This window comes from Dryobates pubescens, chromosome 8, assembly GCF_014839835.1.
Source record: "Dryobates pubescens isolate bDryPub1 chromosome 8, bDryPub1.pri, whole genome shotgun sequence".
Lineage (NCBI taxonomy): Eukaryota > Metazoa > Chordata > Aves > Piciformes > Picidae > Dryobates > Dryobates pubescens.
The window spans coordinates 12,527,115-12,548,482 of record NC_071619.1 but is presented as its reverse complement, the minus strand read 5'-3'; the positions used below and the strand labels follow the sequence as shown (position 1 = coordinate 12,548,482).

At 45.3% G+C, this 21,368-nt stretch overlaps 1 protein-coding gene across 1 annotated transcript in view; it reads left to right on the top strand.

Moving 5' to 3' along the window:
- ARMH3 (armadillo like helical domain containing 3) overlaps positions 1 to 21,002 on the top strand; it is a 66,923-nt gene extending 45,921 nt beyond the window's left edge. The window contains exons 20-23 of the mRNA XM_054163611.1: positions 15,446 to 15,528; positions 16,475 to 16,601; positions 20,105 to 20,180; positions 20,993 to 21,002. Of these exons, the coding sequence (XP_054019586.1) occupies positions 15,446 to 15,528; positions 16,475 to 16,601; positions 20,105 to 20,180; positions 20,993 to 21,002 (296 nt within the window). The remainder of the gene's footprint in view (positions 1 to 15,445; positions 15,529 to 16,474; positions 16,602 to 20,104; positions 20,181 to 20,992) is intronic.
- The last annotated feature ends 366 nt before the right edge of the window (positions 21,003 to 21,368 follow it).

The window sequence follows — 21,368 nt, the reverse complement described above, 5'->3', positions numbered from 1 at the left end:
CTTACAGGATGCTGAGGTGAATAAAGAGACTCTTCAGTAGCTGCTAGGTGATTCATACAGGCTGGAAGGCCCTGGGGTTAACAGTATGTGCAGCTGTAAAAGGGCACATTATGGTTGCTCTAGGTGTCGACTTCTGCAGTGCTGTATATGGCAGAAAAATGCTAATTGCTAGTCCTATCTTGGGATATATTTCACAATTAACTCTTATCCCTGTCAAGGCTGCTCTTTGATTACCCAGAATGGTGCTGCCTTTGATGTGAAGACTGGCTATTTTTTGGGTCTTGATCTCACTGACAGATGATTCCAAACCCGAGCGCAGGGACTTCTGACTTAATTTCTGTCTTGTATGCGAGCATATTCCCCTTTGGGCTTTTTATTTTGGATTGAAGAACTAGTTATCACTGCTGGATGAAACAGCTAGGAGACAGCAGCTGTTCACTGTAAGGTCGGAGATCTGGGGTTGCCCCACCAGGTGTGCTTTACAGGTCTTCAAGCCCACACTTAGCTTATTGAATGACAAGGTGTGTGATGACTGAAGCGGTGCCCCTGTTGTGCAGCATGCATAATAGCAATGGAAGTCCCCCAGCAGAGGTGAGTGGAACAAAGAAGTTAGAAGGAATTGGTGTGAAGAAATACTGGAAGAAAGGCAGAGAATTCTGCCTGGCATGTAAAAGGAGGAGAGTCGTTTCAGGCAGAAAACTGAGGGGGAGAAGACGACAAAGGGAATACTGTGGGGTAGGTGGTTGGTGTAGGGTGCGGAGGAACTGAGATAAAGGTTGTGGGTGGCAGCAGTAGCAGTGTGTGGAGCCTTCTGTTCACTTACTGATTCTAATGTTAGCTGGTCGCTAATTAAGGAAAGCCACTCGTGTGTCATCTGATGGATAGATGCTCTATCCTTGGTGGGTGTTTTGTCTTCAGTATGGGAGGCCAGCAGAGCTTTGGGAAAGTTCCTGTGTTTCCTTTTTGGAATTCAAGTTGCAGTGACTGCAGAGAAAAGCAGCAGGGCCAGGTGTTTGCCATCTCTCGGGACGTCTGTGTGCTCTTCTCAATGTAAGGGCAGTATTGTTACTCAGTCTTAACTTCCCTATTAGGTTAATTTGTATGAAGTCAAGGGGCTGAGACCATGGCCCCCAGTACAGTATAGATCTCTGTGCTTGCTAGGTGACCAAGAATGTTTAGCTGACAGAGAATGATGCAGGGGTTTGAGAGCTGGAAGCAGAACTGCCAGAAAGGAAGATCTGTAGGTGACAAAAGTAGTGTTAATCCAGAACAGTAGTATATACAAGTTGGCTCTAGCTAAAAGTGATGTGATAATAGATAGCAGATCACTAGTGGAGCTGCAGAGTGAAAACCAACTGCAATTTGATTAACATGTGAAAATGATTACGGAGTAAAGTTACTGATAGGTGGAGTAGACATTCAGATCCAGAGATGCTTGCTGACTGTGCTTTCTTTAGCAGACCTTTTCAGCAGAATATTAGCTTCAGTTCAGTCATCTGTGGTTAGCATGTGGCTCTTTCCTTTGAGCACTGAAGAAAATCTCACAGTTTTTCTTCTGTGACAGTGTACTGTTACTGGTGACTAGCCAGGAATTGTGGCCAAGGCCAGAAACTGGAGATGGGTATGGTTGTGTTGACCTGTTCCCTTACAGACAGTTTGGCCAACTGGAAATCTTCTGGACTGTTTGTTATGCCAGGTACCTCAGACTTTTAGACACCGTGTGTCAAGGGTAATGTACTTTATAGAGCTGATAAGGAAACTTGGTGGCAACCAGTTCCCTGCTCTCAGAAACAGCAGAATCTTATGCTTGGTGTTTATTCTTCTGCTCCTTGCCACCTGAAAATGAGGCTGATTTTGCTGGTCATAAAGGTTAGAATAGAATAGAATAGACCAGGTTGGAAGAGACCTTTAAGATCATTGTGTCCAACCTATCATCCAACACCACCTAATCAACTAAACCATGGCACCAAGCACCCTATCAAGTCTCCTCCTGAACACCTCCAGTGATGGTGACTCCACCACCTCCTCGGGCAGCCCATTCCAATGGGCAATCACTCTCTCTGTGTAAAACTTCCTTCTAACCTCCAGCCTAAACCTCCCCTGGTGCAGCTTGAGACTGTCCCCTCTTGTTCTGGTGCTGGTTGCCTGGGAGAAGAGACCAGCCCCCACCTGTCTACAACCTCCCTTAAGGTAGTTGTAGAGAGCAATAAGGTCACCCCTGAGTCTCCTCAGTAAGGTTTGGGCTTGGATTGTTGAACTCTCACTAGTTTGTACAGCGTCTGAGTGATGGAAGGTGCTATATATGTTGTTGTTGTCAAGCATGTATAAGCTATGCCAAAAGAATTTTCATGAGTCATTTAAGCTTTTTATATAAAAAGACCTCATTTCTTCAACTCCTCCCACCTCAAAATTAGTAATGCTTGAGCGATTCACTTTGAGCTTTGGGGGGGGGTGCACACCGAACTTCTTTTGCAGTTGCTATGGCTTGCTTCAAGCAAAAGCCATGTTTAAAGAAACAGAAAAGCTATTCTAATATACACTTACAATAGCAAGAGTAGATAATTAAAAAAACACACTTTAAAATCTTAAATATAATCATAAGTAATGGTCAAATAGCTATTTGTTAGGGTAATGGAATGCAAAGTAGGCTGAAAAATGAGCTTTGCTATTTGTGAGTGTTGAAATCGGTTTCCAGATTATTTTAACGTAGGTGCTGCAGTTTCTTACTAGCAGCTTGGGGAAGAGGAAGCTCAGGGGAGACCTTATTGCTGTCTACAACTACTTGAAGGGAGGTTGTAGCCAGGTGGGGGTTGGTCTCTTCTCCCAGCCAGCCAGCAGCAGAATAAGAGGACACAGTCTCAAGCTGCACCAAGGGAGGTTTAGGCTGGATGTTAGGAAGAAGTTCTTCACTGAAAGAGTGATTGGCCATTGGAAAGGGCTGCCCAGGGAGGTGGTGGAGTCACCATCACTGGAGGTATTTAAGAAGAGACTGGATGGGGTGCTTGGTGCCATGGTTTAGTTGATTAGATAGTGTTGGTTGATAGGTTGGACTCGATCTCAAAGGTCTCTTCCAACCTGTTTAATTCTATTCTATCCTATTCTATTCTCAGTGAATTTGATAGATGCTGAATGCACTTTCATAATGAAGGTGCTTCAAGTAAGGGCAGGTCCTGCCTCTCCAACCTGATCTCCTCCTATGATCAAGTGACTGCCTGGTGGATGTGGGGAAGGCTGTGGCTGTAGTCTACCTGGACTTCAGCAAGGCCTTTGACACCTTCCCCCACAGCAAACTCCTGGCCAAGCTGTCGGCCTATGGCTTGGACAGCAGCACTCTGTGCTGGGTTAGGAACTGTCTGGAGGGCCGAGCCCGGAGAGTGGTGGTGAATGGTGCCACATCCAGCTGGCAGCCAGTCACTAGTGGTGTGCCCCAGGAATCAGTGCTGGGCTCAGTCCTATTCAGTATCTTTATTGATTGAGGGGATTGAGTCCACCATAGTAAGGTTACAGAGGACATCAAGTTGGGAGCAGGTGTTGATCTGTTAGAGGGTAGAAGGTCTCTTCTCTCAGTCAACCAGCACCAGAACAAGAGGGCACAGCCTCAAGCTGCACCAGGGTAAGTTTAGGCTTGAGGTGAGGAGAAAGCTCTTCACAGAGTTACTAGCCATTGGAATGGGCTGCCCAGGGAGGTAGTGGAGTCACCATCCTTGGAGGTGTTTAAAAGGGGATTGGACGTGGCACTGGAAGCCATGGTTTAGTTAGTCATGAGGTGTTGGTGACAGGTTGGACTTCTGAGGTGTTTTCCAACCTTGTTGATTCTATGATTCTGTGAAATGTGTAGCACTATCCGGAAGTTAAAGTTTTCTCTGTTTTTGTTTTAGGATTCTCAAAGGAGACTTTGGCAATGCCACCGGACAAAATGTACCTTTTTTTGGGTACATTTTCTTTTTCATAGACTCCTTTTGGCCAGTTTGTGTCCTTATAACGTGAGGATAATATTCTTTTCAAAATCTTTTTGGGTGAATACTAAAGAGGAGAAAGATTCAGCTGTGGAACATTTGGAAATAAGGAAGGAATAACTTTGGAGGGAGGAAAAATCCCCAGCGCTTCCAGTGTGTGCTACACACTTCCTCATGCAGTGCATGTTTAAGGTGGTATTTTCTTTAGTCACTTGTACTTCACTTTGTTGTTTCTGTGGCTGAAATTACTGGTGGTGTTTGTTACTGATGGCGTTTCTGATTCTCCAGCTGTTCATCAGGTCTGCTTCATCTCTCTGGTTTGTGTTGCTGAGCAGACAGAAAATGAGGTGGAGGAGTGTTTTCCCTTCATTTCTAACCCCATTGTCCCTGTCACATTCCACAGCTGCTACCTGGCAAGGGAAGCTTGTGTTCTTGCAGCTTTTGTGGAAGCAGAATGTGCACACTGGTGTACCAGCCAGTCTAGTTCATTGGTAAAATGCCTGGTCACTAGCTGCCCTGAGAGTCTAAAAGACTGTAGTGATGCTTGGCCACATAGCAAATGACTTAAAGATTTTAGGCAGAAGAATTAAAGACCTAAAATTTGACCTGCTTTCAAACTTGCAGAATGTCTCATGTGGCCTTAGAACATGCTGCCATGGCTCAAGAGCTGACAGCACTGCTTTCTGCATGTTTCTGAAGTCTTAAGACTTCAGAAGAAGCAGTCAGGGTCCAGCTGATGATATAGATAAGGCTGCTATGGTAATTTCTGTGCAATCAAGAGTTCTGTAATATAATAACAAAGAAAGAAATGGCTTTAAGCTGTGGAGGATAGAATAGAATAGAATTAACCAGGTTGGAAGAGACCTTTTGAGATCATTGAGTCCAACCTATCATCCAACACTACCTAATCAACTAAACCATGGCACCAAGCACCCCCTCCAGTCTCTTCCTAAACACCTCCAGTGATGGTGACTCCACCACCTCCCTGGGCAAAATGTTGCAAGCATAAGAGAATGATCTGTTCAGCAGAGCATCTTCAAAGGTAACTCAGAAAGGTCATGTGAAGGGATAAAATAGAAGGCCCAGGAGCTTGTGTGTAGCATGTAAAATGCTTTCATAAAATGAAGTCTGGGATGAGTACAAGGAAGGGCTGTCTGCCTCTATTAAAGGGTTCTACTTGAACTTACTGTTTTGGGAAGAAAAAGAAGTAGGACTTGGCATGTCAAATACCTTCCAGCAGGAATGCTTTCTGACTTCACTGCACTGCTTGTAAACTGTAAAGACAACTACAGAACAAATGCAAACGTTTTAAAACCTTTATAGGCCAACATACCTATCTCTTACCAGATAGAAGCTTGGGGTTAGAATTCATTGCATGATTTGGAAATGGAGTTGTTTGGGTTTTTTTTTTTCTTTACTGTTGAGAATGGAACTAAATCTGCTTTTCCAGCTGCGTCATTTGAGTGCCTTCCTGGGACCATTCTTTGATGTGGGGAACAGTAGAACAAGAGCTAGTGTCTAGCTTAGGTGTGTATCACAGTATCACCAAGGTTGGAAGAGACCTCAAAGATCATTGAGTCCAACCTGTCACCACAGACCTCATGACTAGACCATGGCACCAAGTGCCACGTCCAAGCCCCTCTTGAACACCACCAGGGATGGTGACTCCACCACCTCCCTGGGCAGCACATTCCAATGACGAATGACTCTCTGCGTGAAGAACTTTCTCCTCACCTCCAGCCTAAACCTCCCCTGGTGCAGCTTGAGACTGTGTCCTCTTGTTCTGGTGCTGGTTGCTAGAGAGGAGTGACCAACCCCTTCCTGGCTACAACCACCTTTCAAGTAGCTGTAGGCAGCAATAAGGTCACCCCTGAGCCTTCTCTTCTCTAGGCTAAACAACCCCAGCTCCCTCAGCCTCTCCTCACAGGGCTTGTGCTCAAGGCCTCTCCTGTTCCTCCTCCCCACCCCCCTGCTTCTTAATGTATTGTATGCTTGAAAGAGGGAAGGATGTTTTCTTCTCAGAAGAATGTTTCAGCAGTGCTTATGACTTCTTTTTTTCCCAAGAAGGACGTGAACAGGACTTCACAGGTCTCGTATTAGCACTTTGAGTGCAGAGATGATTAACTCCAGGACTGCAGTGAGGTCCTTTAGTCTTCTGATGAATTGGGTCATTAAGTTGAGGTTTTGGAATTACTGTTTATTTCCAAGTGGCTTAGTAAACCAACATTAAAATTGCAATTAACTTAGATTTTGTGCAATGTAACTTTGTCTATGGCAACTTTACTTGTAGATGGGTGACCAGCAAGGTTTATCTCTGTTCCTTGTCTTTGAAATGGAAATAAAGTAGTTGATATTGGCCAGATGTTTTGGCAGGAACAACTATTGCTCTCTACAACTACCTTAAGGGGGATTGTAGACAGGCAGAGGTTGGTCTTTTCTCCCAGGCAACCAGCACCAGAATAAGAGGACGCAGTCTCAGTGTGCGCCAGGGGAGTTTTAGGCTGGAGGTTAGGAAGAAGTTCTATACAGAAAGAGTGATTGCCCATTGGAATGGGCTGCCCAAGGAGGTGGTGGAGTCACCATCACTGGAGGTGTTCAGGAGGAGACTTGATGGGGTGCTTGGTTGCATGGTTTAGTTGGTTAGGTGGTGTTGGATGATAGGTTGGACACGATGATCTTGAAGGTCTCTTCCAACCTGGTCTGTTCTATTCTATTCTATTCAACAGGTTCACAAGTACTTGTGAAGTTTCAGAGGAGGTAGAGTAGTTCTACAAATGTATTGGGAAAAAACAGTTTCTCACATAAACTGAAGGCTGTAATGGTTACATACCATGGAATGGGTAGTTGGAGTTGACAGCCCTTAGAGTTGCCTGTTTTCTTTACTTAAATGCTGGTGGTTGGTGGAGAGAAAAAGAATAATGCAAGATTTGTGGATGTTACTGATCACCTGGTAAGATCAGGATGGGAATTATTCATCATCAACCCCATTCTCAGCTGAGCACAAGGGGGATTTAGACATTTAAGTGAACAGAAGTCTGGTAACCTTTTGGTTATCCTGCCTCAGCCTAGCAGTTCTTACCTGGATATGTTACCCTCTCCTGCAAATTACCTTTTCTAGAGCTAGCTAATAATGGAGGTTTTGATTGTGAATCTCTAGTGGTTTGTAGATCATGGTGACCTAGTGGAGATAGAGTGATAATCTCTCCTGGGAAACAGTCCCATTGATGACAGAAGTGTTACAGCCAGCGCTGCTCGCAGTCACTTTGCCTGCACAGAAGGGCTGCAGCATTCAGAGTGCAGCGATTTATCCCTCTCCTCTTTTTGTCTCAGTGAAGCAGCGCTGCTGGGTGCCTTACTTTGCTGTTTTTCCATGTTCTCACACAATGCTTCTGCTCTTTCTCCAGATGCTCTTCCTTTTCTGTGTTAAAACCCCATGCAAAAATGTGCAACCTTTAACTCCCAAGACTACTATTTAATTAACAGTGTGAGCCTGCACTGTCAGACAGAACAGAATTGAGCTCAGTACTTCCTTTCCCCTACAGAGGAATGAAGCTTGTGGGTGTGTGGGGGTTTCTTTATTATTTTGTTGTTGTTGAGTCTCTTTTTTTTTATTGTGTTTGGTTATTTTTTTTTTCTTTTTGAGAAGAAATCTTCCTGTTCATCTGAACTGTGACTGAAGTTGGAGAATTTGGTTTCTTTCTCAGTGCTCGCTAGATTGCTATCAGGCAGCATTGCTCTGGTATCGGCAATTAGCATTTCCATTAAGCTTGCAATTTTCACACCGTTGGCTGCGGGTGGATTGGAACAGCGAGTCCCAGGGATGGGGACTATATAAGGAAAGCAAAGGATTGGAAGTGAAGTGGCCTACTCGACTGATCCTGGGCGCGCTGGGTTATGCCAGCATGCGCTCCAGCCCTCGGGCAAGCTGGCGTTTCTCATTAAGAACGCAGCCTGCTTTCACGCTTGCATCCTGAGAGCCGTGGGGAGAAGAGGAAACAGCTGTAGAGTGCCAAGATGCTGGTGATGGGAGCCCGCCAGCAGCTGGCTTCTGGCTGCCACAGAGCTTTGGTGGCCAGGAGCAGGAGTTTGGCAGCACTTGAGGCAGCGGTCAGAGGAGCTGTCCAGCCAGGTGAATTGTTACAGCTGTGAGCAGGGTGCTCCCGTGTCAGAGCAGAGGAGAGGGATGGGAACATGTTAGTGGTGTTGACAGAGCTTTTATTGCTTCCCCCTGCTCCCCTGGGAGGAGGCTGCAGCAGTGGTGCAACAGTCTTGTTTTCTGGTGCGTTGGCTGATTGACAGGAAGCTGCAAGTGCTGTCCCTGAGTAATTGGTTGAGTTGTCCAAGGATGCTGGGATAGTTTGTGCCTCAGGGGGTTCTGCTGCATTAGTTTGTAATAGCAGTGTAGCTATTTCTTGGCCACGCTTCCTCTTCCTGCCGCTCTATCTGCAAACTACCTCTGTTGCTTCTTCTATGTCAAACTCTATCTAGAGATGTTAATCTCTTGCTGAGTTTGTTTTGATCACTGTTCTACTGAGCATCTGCCCATGCTGAATGTGGCCAGATCTGCAACCACTTAACATTCAGGTCATCTCAGAATTTCATATCTGAGCCCTTTGCTTCCTTAATTTTACACTTATGTTCAGGTATAGCATTGATTGCAGATGACTATTCTGTTCAGGGTCCCTCATCCTCCTCCTCCTCCTAACAGCACTGTGGGTTATCTTATGGTTGTGGTTACCTTAGCTTAGCCCTTGTGACTTCTGGAAATAGAAGAGTGGACTGGTCTGTGGTTCTGGTATTGTCATGTTGTGAGAGTGTTATTTCTACACTCCACTAGAGTTTCCCTCATCTAAAGGGATCATGCTGGATTTCAGATCTGGAAAAGTGTTATGAGAAAGCACTGACTGACCTTTTGCTTTTCAGCAGATACTTGATGTCGACCAGTTGTAGACAGAACACTGAGTGTAGATGGGCCTTTGTTCTGACTAGGTACAACCAGAGTTGTTCTCTTTGCTCTATGCTTCCAGTGCTGTTGCAGGCAGAGTGGTGCTCTTTCCTCTTTTATGTTAGACGAATTGAAGCACAGAAAGACTGAAGTGCTGCTTCCTAAGGAGCTGAATCCAGTATCTTCTCCAGTCTAGTACACTACTCCTTACCAGATCTGGCTTGCCATGTGTTACAAAGAGTGGTATGGACCTTGCCTTGGGACTAGGTATATGTGAGCAGGCTGGCCATAGGAGGTCCAGAATGCTTACTGTGCTGCTGAAGCACTGGTAGCCAGAGGATTTCTGTGCAGCATGAAAGTGTTGCCTAGATGCCACCATCTTCTGTCCTCTAGTGGCATGTGGGTGAGAACCCTCCTAAGGTAGCTGTCAGTTTAAACACTGGAAGGAGAACACTGAGTATACTGTTGGTGCAGTGGCAACTTTCAGAGGGAACAGGGAAATGACTGTTCCTTTTCAGTGTGCCCTGAGAATTGGAGGGTAGAGAATTGGAGGATTTTAATAGAGTACAAGATCCTGTTAATTGATATTCATAGAAGCAGAGAATGGTCTGGGTTGGAAGGGACCTCCAAAGGTCATCTAGTCTAACCCCCTCTGTGGTAAGAAGGAGCATCCTCAACTACATCAGGTTGCCCAGAGCTCTGTTTAGCCTCACCTTGAATATCTCCCGGGATGGGACCCCAACCACCTCCCTGGGCAACCTGTTCCAGTATTGCACTCCCCTCATGGTAAAGTATTTGTTCCTAACATCCATGTTACACTGTAACTGAGGAGCCTCACATCTGATTTTTGCCTTTGCTCCTTTGTTGAGGGCCATTATATGCACCATTAGAAGAGTTTTGACCTGTAAGTGCAGCAGATGTGCTAAAAGAGGCCTCCATACTGTGTTCAACCCATCCAGCCTCTCACTGATGTGTGTCTTAGGGCTGTTCTCTTCTGCTCTGTTGTGCAATAACTCATTGTAGCCTTCTGATGCTCTTGGCAGTCTGTGCTACCTTCTGACTTGCCCAAGGGATGTGGTGCTACTCCTTCCCCTCCCCTCCCCCCCTGTTCTCAACTTACCTCCATGCACCTGTGAGCCAAGCAGCAAACACTGAGATACTGAGTAGAACAAAAACTTTGTGAACCACAGATGTGCTGGGGCTCAATACTTCTGTTTCTAGCAAGGCTTACAGGGGAGGGAGCTTAGATGTAGTATTAGAGGAGGGATAGGAGGAGTGAGTGAAGGGCACTTGTCCATAATAGGAATTATGTTGCCCCTGGTAGAAGGGGAGAGACACTGGCTGCCCACATTCTTCTTACAGAGGATTGGCTTGAAGAAGGGCAGCAAATAGTTGAGCAGGGATACTGTTTCTCCTCAGCTGACACACTGGCCACAAGAGCTGGTAAGGCAAAGTGTCCTCCAAAGCAGATGTGCAGCAGAGTTGCTAAGAGCCTCTTTCGCTGCAGTCATTTCAGTCTGAAAAGCAGGGAGGGTATCTAAAAGCTGCTGATGTCATCCTCTGGCTGTAACAGCCCTTGGGAGAGAAAATAGTCTGAAAACGAACCTGTATACTTTGCAGCAGTTTCACATACAGCCATTCATGTGCCTTCATGTTCAATGTAAATGTCCTCTCAGCATTCTTTTCTACTTGGCTTTGGGGCTCTCAATGTAGATGTTCAAGGTTGCATTCTCTTCTTGTAGGATTTAAGAAGCATAACCAGTGTAGCTGGTTACCATAACCAGAGCAGCATGCATTAAAATACTGGTGGCTGATGGTTTTGTTTAGTTACAGCCTCCTGCCTGTGTTGCTAAATACGTTCTACTGACACCATTGTGCTGTGAAGTTATGAATGTTTCAAGACACACTGTAGTGGGTGTATTGTGGCCTGGTAAGGGATGTCAAAGACAGGTGTCTTAAGAAAAATAGGGCTCTGGAGGCTATTGCAAAAATGATGCTGTTTGTCAGTCAATGTTGAAATAGGTGGCATGCCCAAACCATCCATCATTGTTAAATCATAGAGCACAAATTGGGATAATGTGGCTGAGCCCAAGCAAGGGCCATGGTTCTGTCTGCCTGCACAGCTGAGAGACTGAACTGCTTCTCCATTGGGAATAAAACATGGATAATTTCCTGGCTTAATGTCAGAGGGCGGCCTGCAAATGGTATGTGAGAGATGAACTGTTGATTGCAGCAGGGAAAAAGTGACACATCTGGTTTGGCTTTAGGTTGCTCAGTAGTAGTAGCAGCAGCAGTGCCCTGCTGGAGCTCAGAGGAGAGGAGTGTTCAGCCAGCTGGACCTTTGCTCTAGAGGTTTGTGTGTGTAATTGTGACTGAAGGGCACTGGGCTTACGAAGCTGGATCTTAAAGTTGTTAATCCTGAAAACTCCAGGGCATAGCTGTCCTCATTTTCAGTGCAAGGTCTGCCTTACAAGCTAACTACAGAGACACAGGTAGCTATAGATTTAAGGGTTTGTTTTCCACAGTGCTCCTGTTCCTTAGAGCCACTTCAGCAGAGGCTGGTGCAAAATGTGCTGGTGTGGAAAAGATCAGTTGCTCTTTGAGCATCAGGGTAGTGTATATCCTAATTAGGAGTGTGGTTTCCAGGCAGCTGGGTGAATTTGTCTGTGCAGTGCACAGAGCAACTATAAACTTGGTGGATTAGCTCTTCTGACCAGCTCTGAGCCCAGTACTAAGTTCCTTTATGTGAAGCACATTCCTCTTCTTCCTAGTTCATAGGGAAGAAGCAGTGTAAATCAGCTGTGAGTGGGCCATGCTGCAGTGCAATTCAGGTATAAAGATTGATTTCAAGCAGTGGTAATCTCTTGTCTGCTAACTGGAACAGGAAAACTAAACTTGAGCCAATGGATTGTAACAGCTGGAACACAGGGGCTGTTGTTGGGGCAGAGCAGAGCAACAGTTGTCCTTCAAATGCTGTCACCAACATAGAGCAGTGCTTCAGGGTGGTGTCTGAGAGGTGGTGTAGTGGGCAGAGTACTTGTCCCTGTCTGTTGGTGAGTGCTTATGCTTGAGACATGATGGTTGTGTTCCTTCTTTTGAAACTTGTGTCTGCCTGCCACGGGCACCTTTTGTGTTCACTCTGTTTGGATGTGCAATGGCTTTTGTGCCACACTGGCAAAGGTCTTTTCAGCAGGTTTCTGCTGGAGAGTGAGAGGGAGCGTGAGCAAAAGGCTTCACACCACTTGTAGAAAACCCAGAGCTGTGCTCCTCCTGCTTTCAGAAGATTCAACTGTTAGTAGTTGAACAGCAATACTTGTTCACAAGATGTGGCTATGTGGAATTGCATGGCCTGGAAGAGGCTTATAACTACTTATAACATGCTTATAACTACTAAATGGAGAGACCCCTTGGAAGCCACTGTGACAGAGATGCAGGGCAGCTGTCCTCAGTCCAAGGCACTGATTGCAGGATCCTCTACTTTTTTGCAGTGGAGGCTTGGTTACCTTGGCAACCTGGTTTTAGCTGGATCTGTGCTTTGGTGGAGAGCTCATCTATACCTGCTACTTCTTTGTTTTGAAATGGCTTTTATGTAGAAAAGTATCTGACAGGAGTATTTCCAGAGCTGGATTGTCACGGAATCCAAGCTCCTCTTTTGGTCCCAGCTGTCTTCAGTCTGATGAGCAGATGATGATGGTCCAGCAACGTCTGTGGCTGGATTGAAGAAGGTATTAATGTGTCTGCTTTGTAAGCTGGAAGGGAGAAATGCTGCTGCTGCTTTTTAAATCCTGCAGTGGCTTTGAAAGATTGCTTTTGGAGTTTGCAGAGAACTTGGCTCATTCTGGTTTGTAGTTCATCATCAGGCCACCAGCTAGTCGATGGAACTGAAGTAGCTGCTGTCTGTGATGAGTAAATCCCCACACTGGGGCTGTAAGCATCCCTTTGGGAGGTGGGGGGCATACATAAATTTGAATAGAATAGACCAGGTTGGAAGAGACCTTCAAGATCATCATGTCCAACCTATCATCCAACACCACCTAACCAACTAAACCATGCAGCCAAGCACCCTGTCAAATCTCCTCCTGAACACCGCCAGTGATGGTGACTCCACCACCTCCCCTGGCAGCACATTCCAATGGGCAATCACTCTCTCTGTGTAGAACTTCTTCCTCACATCCAGCCTAAACCTCCCTTGGCACAGCCTAAGACTGTGTCCTCTTGTTCTGGTGCTGGTTGCCTGGGAGAAGAGACCAACCTCTGCCTGTCTACAACCTCCCTTCAGGTAGTTGCAGAGAGCAATAAGGTCACCCCTGAGCCTCCTTTTCTCCAGGCTAAGCAACCCCAGCTCCCTCAGCCTCTCCTCATAGGACTTGTGCTCCAAGCCCCTCACCAACTCCTGGTGAACTTGAGTATTGGAAAGCTGTGGTTGCAGGACATCTGACTATTTTGTTTAATTCCAGATCTTAGCAGTCTCTTCATATCTGTCTTTTTACTGTAGGTTGGTTCTTCTTCTGTTGTTTGGTTGGGGTATTTTACCTTTTATGCACATTTTGTAATCCTGAAGGGGAGGGGAGTGTGTGGATCTAAATTTTTGCCCTTGCCCTCTTTCCTGCCCCCTGTGCTTTATCTCCTCCTATGTCACAGCCAGTAGCTTTGGGCTAAGATGAATGGTCTGTTTCCTGGTTGCTATGGGGCTTTCCCAAGCTAGAGTTGGTTTTCTCACAGGTTACTGGGTAGTGTGTAACGCTTGTGTGCCAGTGAGGAGAAGGGCAGACTAACCAATGGGTTGTGCCTATAGCAAATAAGTAATGCCTAGTGTTACTCTGTTTTAGCCTGGAGAAGAGGAGACTCAGAGGTGATCTTATTGCTCTCTACAACTACCTGAAGGGGGATTGTAGACAGGCAGAGGTTGGTCGCTTCTCTCAAGCAACCAGCACCAGAACAAGAGGACACAGCCTCAGGCTGCACCAGGGGAGGTTTAGGCTGGAGATAAGGAAGAAGTTTTACAGAGAGAGAGTGATTGCCCATTGGAATGGGCTGCCCAAGGAGGTGGTGGAGTCACCATCACTGGAGGTGTTCAGGAGGAGACTTGATGGGGTGCTTGGTTGCATGGTTTAGTTGGTTGGGTGGTGTTGGATGATAGGTTGGACACGATCTTGAAGGTCTCTTTCAACCTGGTTTATTCTATTCCTATTCCTATTCTATTCTATTCTATTCCTATTCTATTCTTTTCTATTCTATTCTAGATGCAGTTACCAATCAGTAGGTGATTAAGAACCTTTTTTTTTTTAAAAGACTATATTGTTCCAGCTTCACTTTGCAGGCCACATAGTTCAGATGTTTTAAGTCTTGAAATCTGTGGACTTAAGAGCAGAGTGTCTATTAAGAGCCTGTTCTAGGCAGGCTTCAGCTTTTGATTCTGGGCAGCTACAAAGCAGAAGAGACTAGCATTCTCTTTGAAAAATTTCAAGAGCTACTGAGGAAAAAGCCCAAACAGCCAAGATAAAGAACTCTCAGTTTTATTCAGGTGTATGGAATACATTATTTTTTTTTTGGGGGGGGGGGAGTGTGAAGTCTGTTTGATTAAAGCTTTTTTAGCCAACCTTTTAGTTAATCCCCACTATCTCTAACTGATTTTGGATGGTTACAGCAGAAGCTTTTGTTGTCGTTTGGTTGGGTTTTTTTAAAGCTAAGTGTGAACCAGATCTGTAGTCTTTCTGCACAGCCTTAGATAACTGACACAATAAAGTACTATATCCTTCCTTCTACCACTGCAGCAGCATTGGCAAAGAGCTGAAGGGGGGAAAAAAAGAGAAGCTGGGCTGTGGGTTTTTCGTTACCTTCTTTTTAACCGCATGTATCAACAAGAGTGACAGTTTGGGGCTGACTGTGCATACATCATGCTGGTGATACATGAAGCAGAAACGAGACAGCTGGATTCTCCAACACCAAAGCTCACTTCAGGATGTGGCAGATGGGGGGGGGGGGGCGGAAATCTCCCATGAACTGAGTAAGCTAACAAGAGACTTACCTTGAGCCTGTGCAGATTTGATTGGGAAGCCAGTGAGGGAGAATAAATGTAGGACAGTAAAATAACTGTCACTTACCTGTGTAGTGCAGTATTTTATCCACCAAAAAAAAAACCCCAACCCATATTTAAGTAGATACATTTCTGAGCAGCTGGCATTCAGGTTAATTTATAGCAGGTAATGAAATGCATCTGTGTTTGACTTGTTGAGAATGGCTTAGCTTTGATTTTATTTTCTAAATAAGTATAAACAAGAGGACACAGTCTCAGGCTGTGCCAGGGGGAGGTTTAGGCTGGAGGTTAGGAGGAAGTTTTACACAGAGAGAGTGATTGCCCATTGGAATGGGCTGCCCGAGGAGGTGGTGGAGTCACCATCACTGGAGGTGTTCAGGAGGAGACTTGATAGGGTGCTTGGTTGCATGGTTTAGTTGATTAGGTGGTGTTGGATGATAGGGTGGACGTGATGATCTTGAAGGTCTCTTCCAACCTGCTTTATTCTATTCTATTATTTTCTTCTAGCTTTGATCAACCTGTTGAAGTTCCTCATGTCTAATGAGACTGTGCTGCTGGCTAAACACAACATCTTCACTCTTGCTCTTATGGTGAGTACAGACAAAGCAAATACTCTTCAAGAGTTTAATCTTGAATAAACGTGTCCAGAGAAGGGCCATGAGGATGATCAGAGGGCTGGAGCACCTCTCCCTATGAGGACAGACTGAAGGAGTTGGGGCTGTTCAGTCTGGAGAAGAGAAGGCTCCCAGGTGACCTAATTGTGGTCTGAAGGGGGCCTACAGGAAGGCTGGGGAGGGACTTCTCAGGATCTCAGGTAGTGATAGGACTAGGGGGAATGGAATGAAGCTGGAGGTGGGGAGATTCAGGCTGGATGTGAGGAGGAAGTTCTTCACCACGAGAATGGTGAAGCCCTGGAATGGGTTGTCCAGGGAGGTGGTTGAGGCCCTGTTCCTGGAGGTGTTTAAGACCAAGCTGGACGAGGCTCTGGCCAGCCTGATCTAGTGTGGGTTGTCCCTGCCCATGGCAGGGGGGTTGGAACTAGATGATCCTTGTGGTCCCTTCCAACCCTGACTGATACTATGAAATGTTAGGAAAGAATCCATGATTTCTAGCCTGGTAGGGAGATAAAAGTTTCACCAGCTGTTTGGAAAGGGGCAGTGCTTGGACTCAGTGCAGGGCTGCTTGTTGAAATCATAGAATGGTCTGGGTTGGAAGGGACCTCTGAAGGCCATCTAGTCCAACCCCCAGATAAACAAGTCTGTGTGAGGAAAAGTTTAATTTCTTTTTTTTCCCCCTCTTGTTCTGTGGCCCTTTGTACACAAAATAATAGAAAGACATTTTCCTGGCCCCAGACACTATTTAAACTCCTTGTCTGTCTCTTCTGTACTGTAAGGAAAACAATAGGTAAAGAAGTGATATAATGGTGTGTAATGCAACTTCTTTGAAGGTTTTGATTGTAACTCATACTGTTTCTGTTGCAGAGTAGATTTCCTAAAATGATTCCTGTTACAACTTCTTTTTTGCTTCCTTGCACAGGTTGTGAACCTGTTCAACATGTTCATCACTTATGGAGACACCTTTCTTCCCACTCCCAGCAGCTATGATGAGCTGTATTACGAAATCATCCGGATGCATCAGAATTTTGACAACCTCTATTCCATGGGTGAGTACCTCCTGACTGGTCAGGACTACTGTTGACTGGAAGTGAGGGTGGTGATGGGGAGATGCTTATGTCAGGTATTTTGTGTCCACCTGCTACGTGCATCTTGGTGAGCGGGCGTGTTTTGTGTGCTAGGATGTGGTGGGTAAATTTTAGGCTGGAGGTTAGGAGGAAGTTCTACACAGAGAGAGTGATTGCCCATTGGAATGTGCTGCCCAGGGAGGTGGTGGAGTCACCATCATTGGAGGTGTTCAGGAGGAGATTTGATAGGGTGCTTGGTTGCATGGTTTAGTTGATTAGGTGGTGTTGGATGATAGGTTGGACGTGATGATCTTGACAGTCTCTTCCAACCTGGTCTGGTCTATTCTATTCTATTCTGAACTGAGAGGGGAATAAACTTGTGAAAGGGATGATTTATTGTATTTTTTTAGGCAGGAAAAAAAAAATAGGAAGAGGGCCACTGCTTCTCTAGCTGCTGCTTCACTGTGGTTAGAAATACAAATTTGTTGGCACAAGTGGGTATGTGCACTTGCAGCCCAGGATCTGATTGGCTTTCCTGGGCTGCATCAAGAGAAGTGTGGCCAGCAGGTCAAGGATTCTCCCCCCTCTACTCAGCTCTGGTGAGACCCCACCTGGAGTACTGCCTCCAGTTCTGGAGCCCCTATTACAAGAGGGATATGGATGTGCTGGAGCGTGTCCAGAGAAGGGCCACGAGGATGATCAGAGGGCTGGAGCACCTCTCCTATGAGGACAGACTGAGGGAGTTGGGGCTGTTCAGTCTGGAGAAGAGAAGGCTCCCAGGTGACCTAATTGTGGCCTTCCAGTATCTGAAAGGAGCCTACAAGAAGGCTGGGGAGGAACTGCTCAGGATCTCAGGTAGTGATAGGACTAGGGGGAATGGAATGAAGCTGGAGGTGGGGAGATTCAGGCTGGATGTGAGGAGGAAGTTCTTCACCATGAGAGTGCTGAGACCCTGGAATGGGTTGTCCGGGGAGGTGGTTGGGGCCTCGTCCCTGGAGGTGTTTAAGACCAGGCTGGACGAGGCTCTGGCCAGCCTGATCTAGTGTGGGTTGTCCCTGCCCATGGCAGGGGGGTTGGAACTAGATGATCCTTGTGGTCCCTTCCAACTCTGACTGATACTATGAGACTATGAATTTCATGCATCTGTGTGTAGATGCATGTAGCTGCTTCAGCAGTTTCAAGTCATAAGGCAGGTAGACGGAAAACACTCGATGCAAACAGCAACTTGGAAAAGAATTTGAGAAACACCTAACAAGAGGCTTTCTGTGCTAGACAAATCACAGCTACTATGCTCATTGCCAAAACAAACCAAGGAAACAGCCCTCACAAACCTGCCTGCAATGATAAGTGAATCACTGGACTGAAGAATGTGCTTACTGGCAAAACAGGGAGAAGCTGCCATCCTTCAAAGAGAGAGCGGCAAGCTGAAATGCCATAAAGTGACACTCCACAGGGGAAAAGAGGGGAAAAAAAAGAGAGCAAGGGATTCGTGGAGGCATAATCAAGCAGTGTATAAGCAGGAGCCTGCATCCAAGGGTAGCTGCAGCAGCACCAGTGTAGTGCTTGCATGCACTTAGGAAGAAAATAAACTGCTCTGTTTGCTTTGTTGTAGAAAGACCTTTCTTCCCTTCACCCTCTGCTCCCTTCTCAGTGTGATCACCCAGTGAAGAACAGGAGTTGATAGAAGCATATAGGAGGAGTTAAAGGGCAGTGGGAGACAGTTGGCCACAGCACTCTTCTGACGTGGGAGAGAACTGTCCTCACAGACAAAAGTAGCTGAATACTTCCTGCAACTGCAAGCGAAGATGAGCTACCCTTTTGTACAAACTTCCTAGCTTTCATCTGTTATGTGAGAGCAATTGTTGTGCTCTCTGAGCACATAAGGTTTTTCCTTTACTAACCTGTTCCATACTCCCAAGAATTGCAGCTAGTCTGATGAGCTGCTTTTACTAGCCACAAGTATTTCAAACCCGCTCCCTGTGGAAGCTGAAGGAAAGTGGAATGGACAAATAACACACTCAAATTTGACCCCTTGAGACTGTTCATTTGTCACATTAGTGTTTTCCATCCTGCTACACAGAACAAACACCTTTTAATTAATGCTGTAGATGCCTGAATGGAAACTCTGAACACATTACTTCAGATACTCAAGTACAATAGCTACAGTTTGGCAAAATAATATTACTCAGAGCTGGTATTATTTTTTTTTTTTCCCTGCAGATGACAATGGTAGTACTAGGAAGTGAGTTTTAAGTTGATGAAAGCCACAGTTTAGCCAGGTGTCCTGAGTGCTTCCCTTTGCTTGTCAGCCCATCTCCCTGGCACTGCAGTCACCCTTCTGTCCTGTAGCCTTGGGATGAGCAAAGATGAGAAAGTGCCTCTGTCCTTCAGTTTTCTAATATGGTTGAAACTTCCTATGTTGGGAGTGAAGGTGGAATCTGATTCCCTTGGGGTTTTTTTCTTTAGTTTTCTTGTCTTGAATCTAAGCATTATCCAGATCTGCAGGGCTGGAAGCTGTCATGCAGTAATAGGCGTGAGTATGTAGCCACTGTGTTGATGGATTCACTTGTAGCATCCCATGTTAATAGATGATCCCAAATTTGGGTGATCCACAAGTTCCCTCACTTCTAAGTCGTGGGGGAACCTTTCTTGTGCAATGTAACCTCCAGAAAACCCTGGATATGCAAATTCAAAGAAAAATTCCTTCTATTCAGATGATATGGGAGTTAATCCCAACATTTGGAACAGGATCCGTGATTGTTTTGGTACGTACCAGGAGATGGGCAGGTAACTGCCAGCATAGGAACACTACAGATTCTGACCTAAGTAAGTATTTTTGGTACTCTGGCAGAAAGGAACTGGATTCCCTAGAAGTTCTTCCTTTTGCAGAATGTTTTCAGATTTGCTCCCAAGTCTGTCAGAGACCATCTGTGCACCAGAACACCACCCTCATTCCTACAAGGAGTGATTTTACCTAGACTGGTGTGTAATTCCTCGCTGTAGTTCCAGATAAGCAGGGAGATGAAGAATCCATTGCTGCTTGGGTGGGTTTGAATTGCAAGATGTAGTCCAGCTCAGGTGGAACCTTGCCATGAATAGGAGCCAGAAAAGACCAGTGGTGTGTGAAATAAATGGTGGTGTAGACCTGGGATGCTGCCCTGTTTCTGGGGGTCATGAACTTTAATATATGGTGATGGAAACAGTTAGGAGGACCTAGATTCTTCTGTCCCCTCTGCTTCTTGTCTCCCAGCCATTATTTCGTTCTGCTCACCTCTTTGGTGTTCCTTATGCTTCTTAGGTGGACTTTGAAGGGCACTTCAGGCCTGCATCACAGATTGTCTCAAAGATAACCTTCATTTAGATGTAGTTCCCAGACTGCCATCTCACCAAAGAAGATTTTTTTTTTTTAATGTATTTTTTTTAATGCTTTGAATTTGAAAATTGCCAGTTCTGTGCCAGCACTGTTAACTGTATTTTGCTTTCAGTTCTAAGGCTGTCAACCAATGCTGGTCAGTGGAAGGAACCTGCAAGCAAGGTGACCCATGCATTAGTCAATATTCGGTAAGGAGTGGAAGTTAACCATTTAAAAGGTTCTTGTGTCCTGTGCAACTGCATTCTTACCATGGCACTTTCACATTTGCTGTATTGAATTTGGTTTGAATTTGCTCCTCTTTGTTGGGCTAAACTGCTGCTCTAAACAGGGCCCACTGGGATAAAGAGAGGATCAACAGGGTTTGATTGTCCTCTCTCTAATGATTCTCTCAGCTCTTCCGTAGACTGAGTGCTTTCAAAGCATGGTACAAGCTGTAATGAATTAATCCTCACAGCATTCTTGGGGAAAGTTATACAGTAGGGAACAATGCTGTGCTGGCAGAGCAATTGTGGACCTAATGGATTTCTGTTGTGTGATTCTATTGCAATTCTATAAAGCTATGAAGGGAACTGTAAACCAGCTGTAATAAGCAGATTTGGAACCTTTTTTAACACTGCAAGATTTTTTTGTGTGTGCTTAAAGTGGATTATTTAAGGACATTTCAGTATTCTCTTAAACCTCTTCCTCCTGCTCAAGGGCAGAAGGTATGCTCTACTTGTAAGGCTAAAGGAATATCGAGGGATGCTTTAGTGCTGTGTTCCTTCACAGCAACAATAATTTGTTTTCCTTGCTTCTGAGGCCACTAGTACTGACCAAGCTGGCTACTGGTAAGAGGCTCATGGATCTGATTGATTAGGAAATGGAAGAGTGAAGAGCGAGAGGGAAGATTTACTGTTTACCTCTGACTTGTAAACAAACTGTAATAGACTGAAGTATATATACTGGAAAAATATCTGTCCATCACTTCCCTGGTCATGCCAGACAGTTGGTGTCTTTGCAGTACCAAGTAGCTGAGCACTGCTACATTGCTAATACTTGTAGTTTTCCTCACTACAAAAGAGATTGTGTGGGACAAATTCTCTGAGGGCATCTTTCAAGTTAATGTATGTCTTATATGTCTATAAACCACCTTAAAGGTTCCCTTAGTAAAGTCTGTGAGCTTAATAACATCACATGTAGGTTCCCTTAGTAAAGTCTGTGAGCTTAATAACACCACAGTAGTTCCAGAAGATTCATTTTGCTACTATTCTTGCTTTTACTTTTTTGTGTGGTAAATAGACATAAATGAATGCTTGTGGGCAGATAATGCACTTGGAAGACAGCAGCAGAACAGATAGCTGTTGACAAATTAATGTCATTTAATGTGACATAAAGTG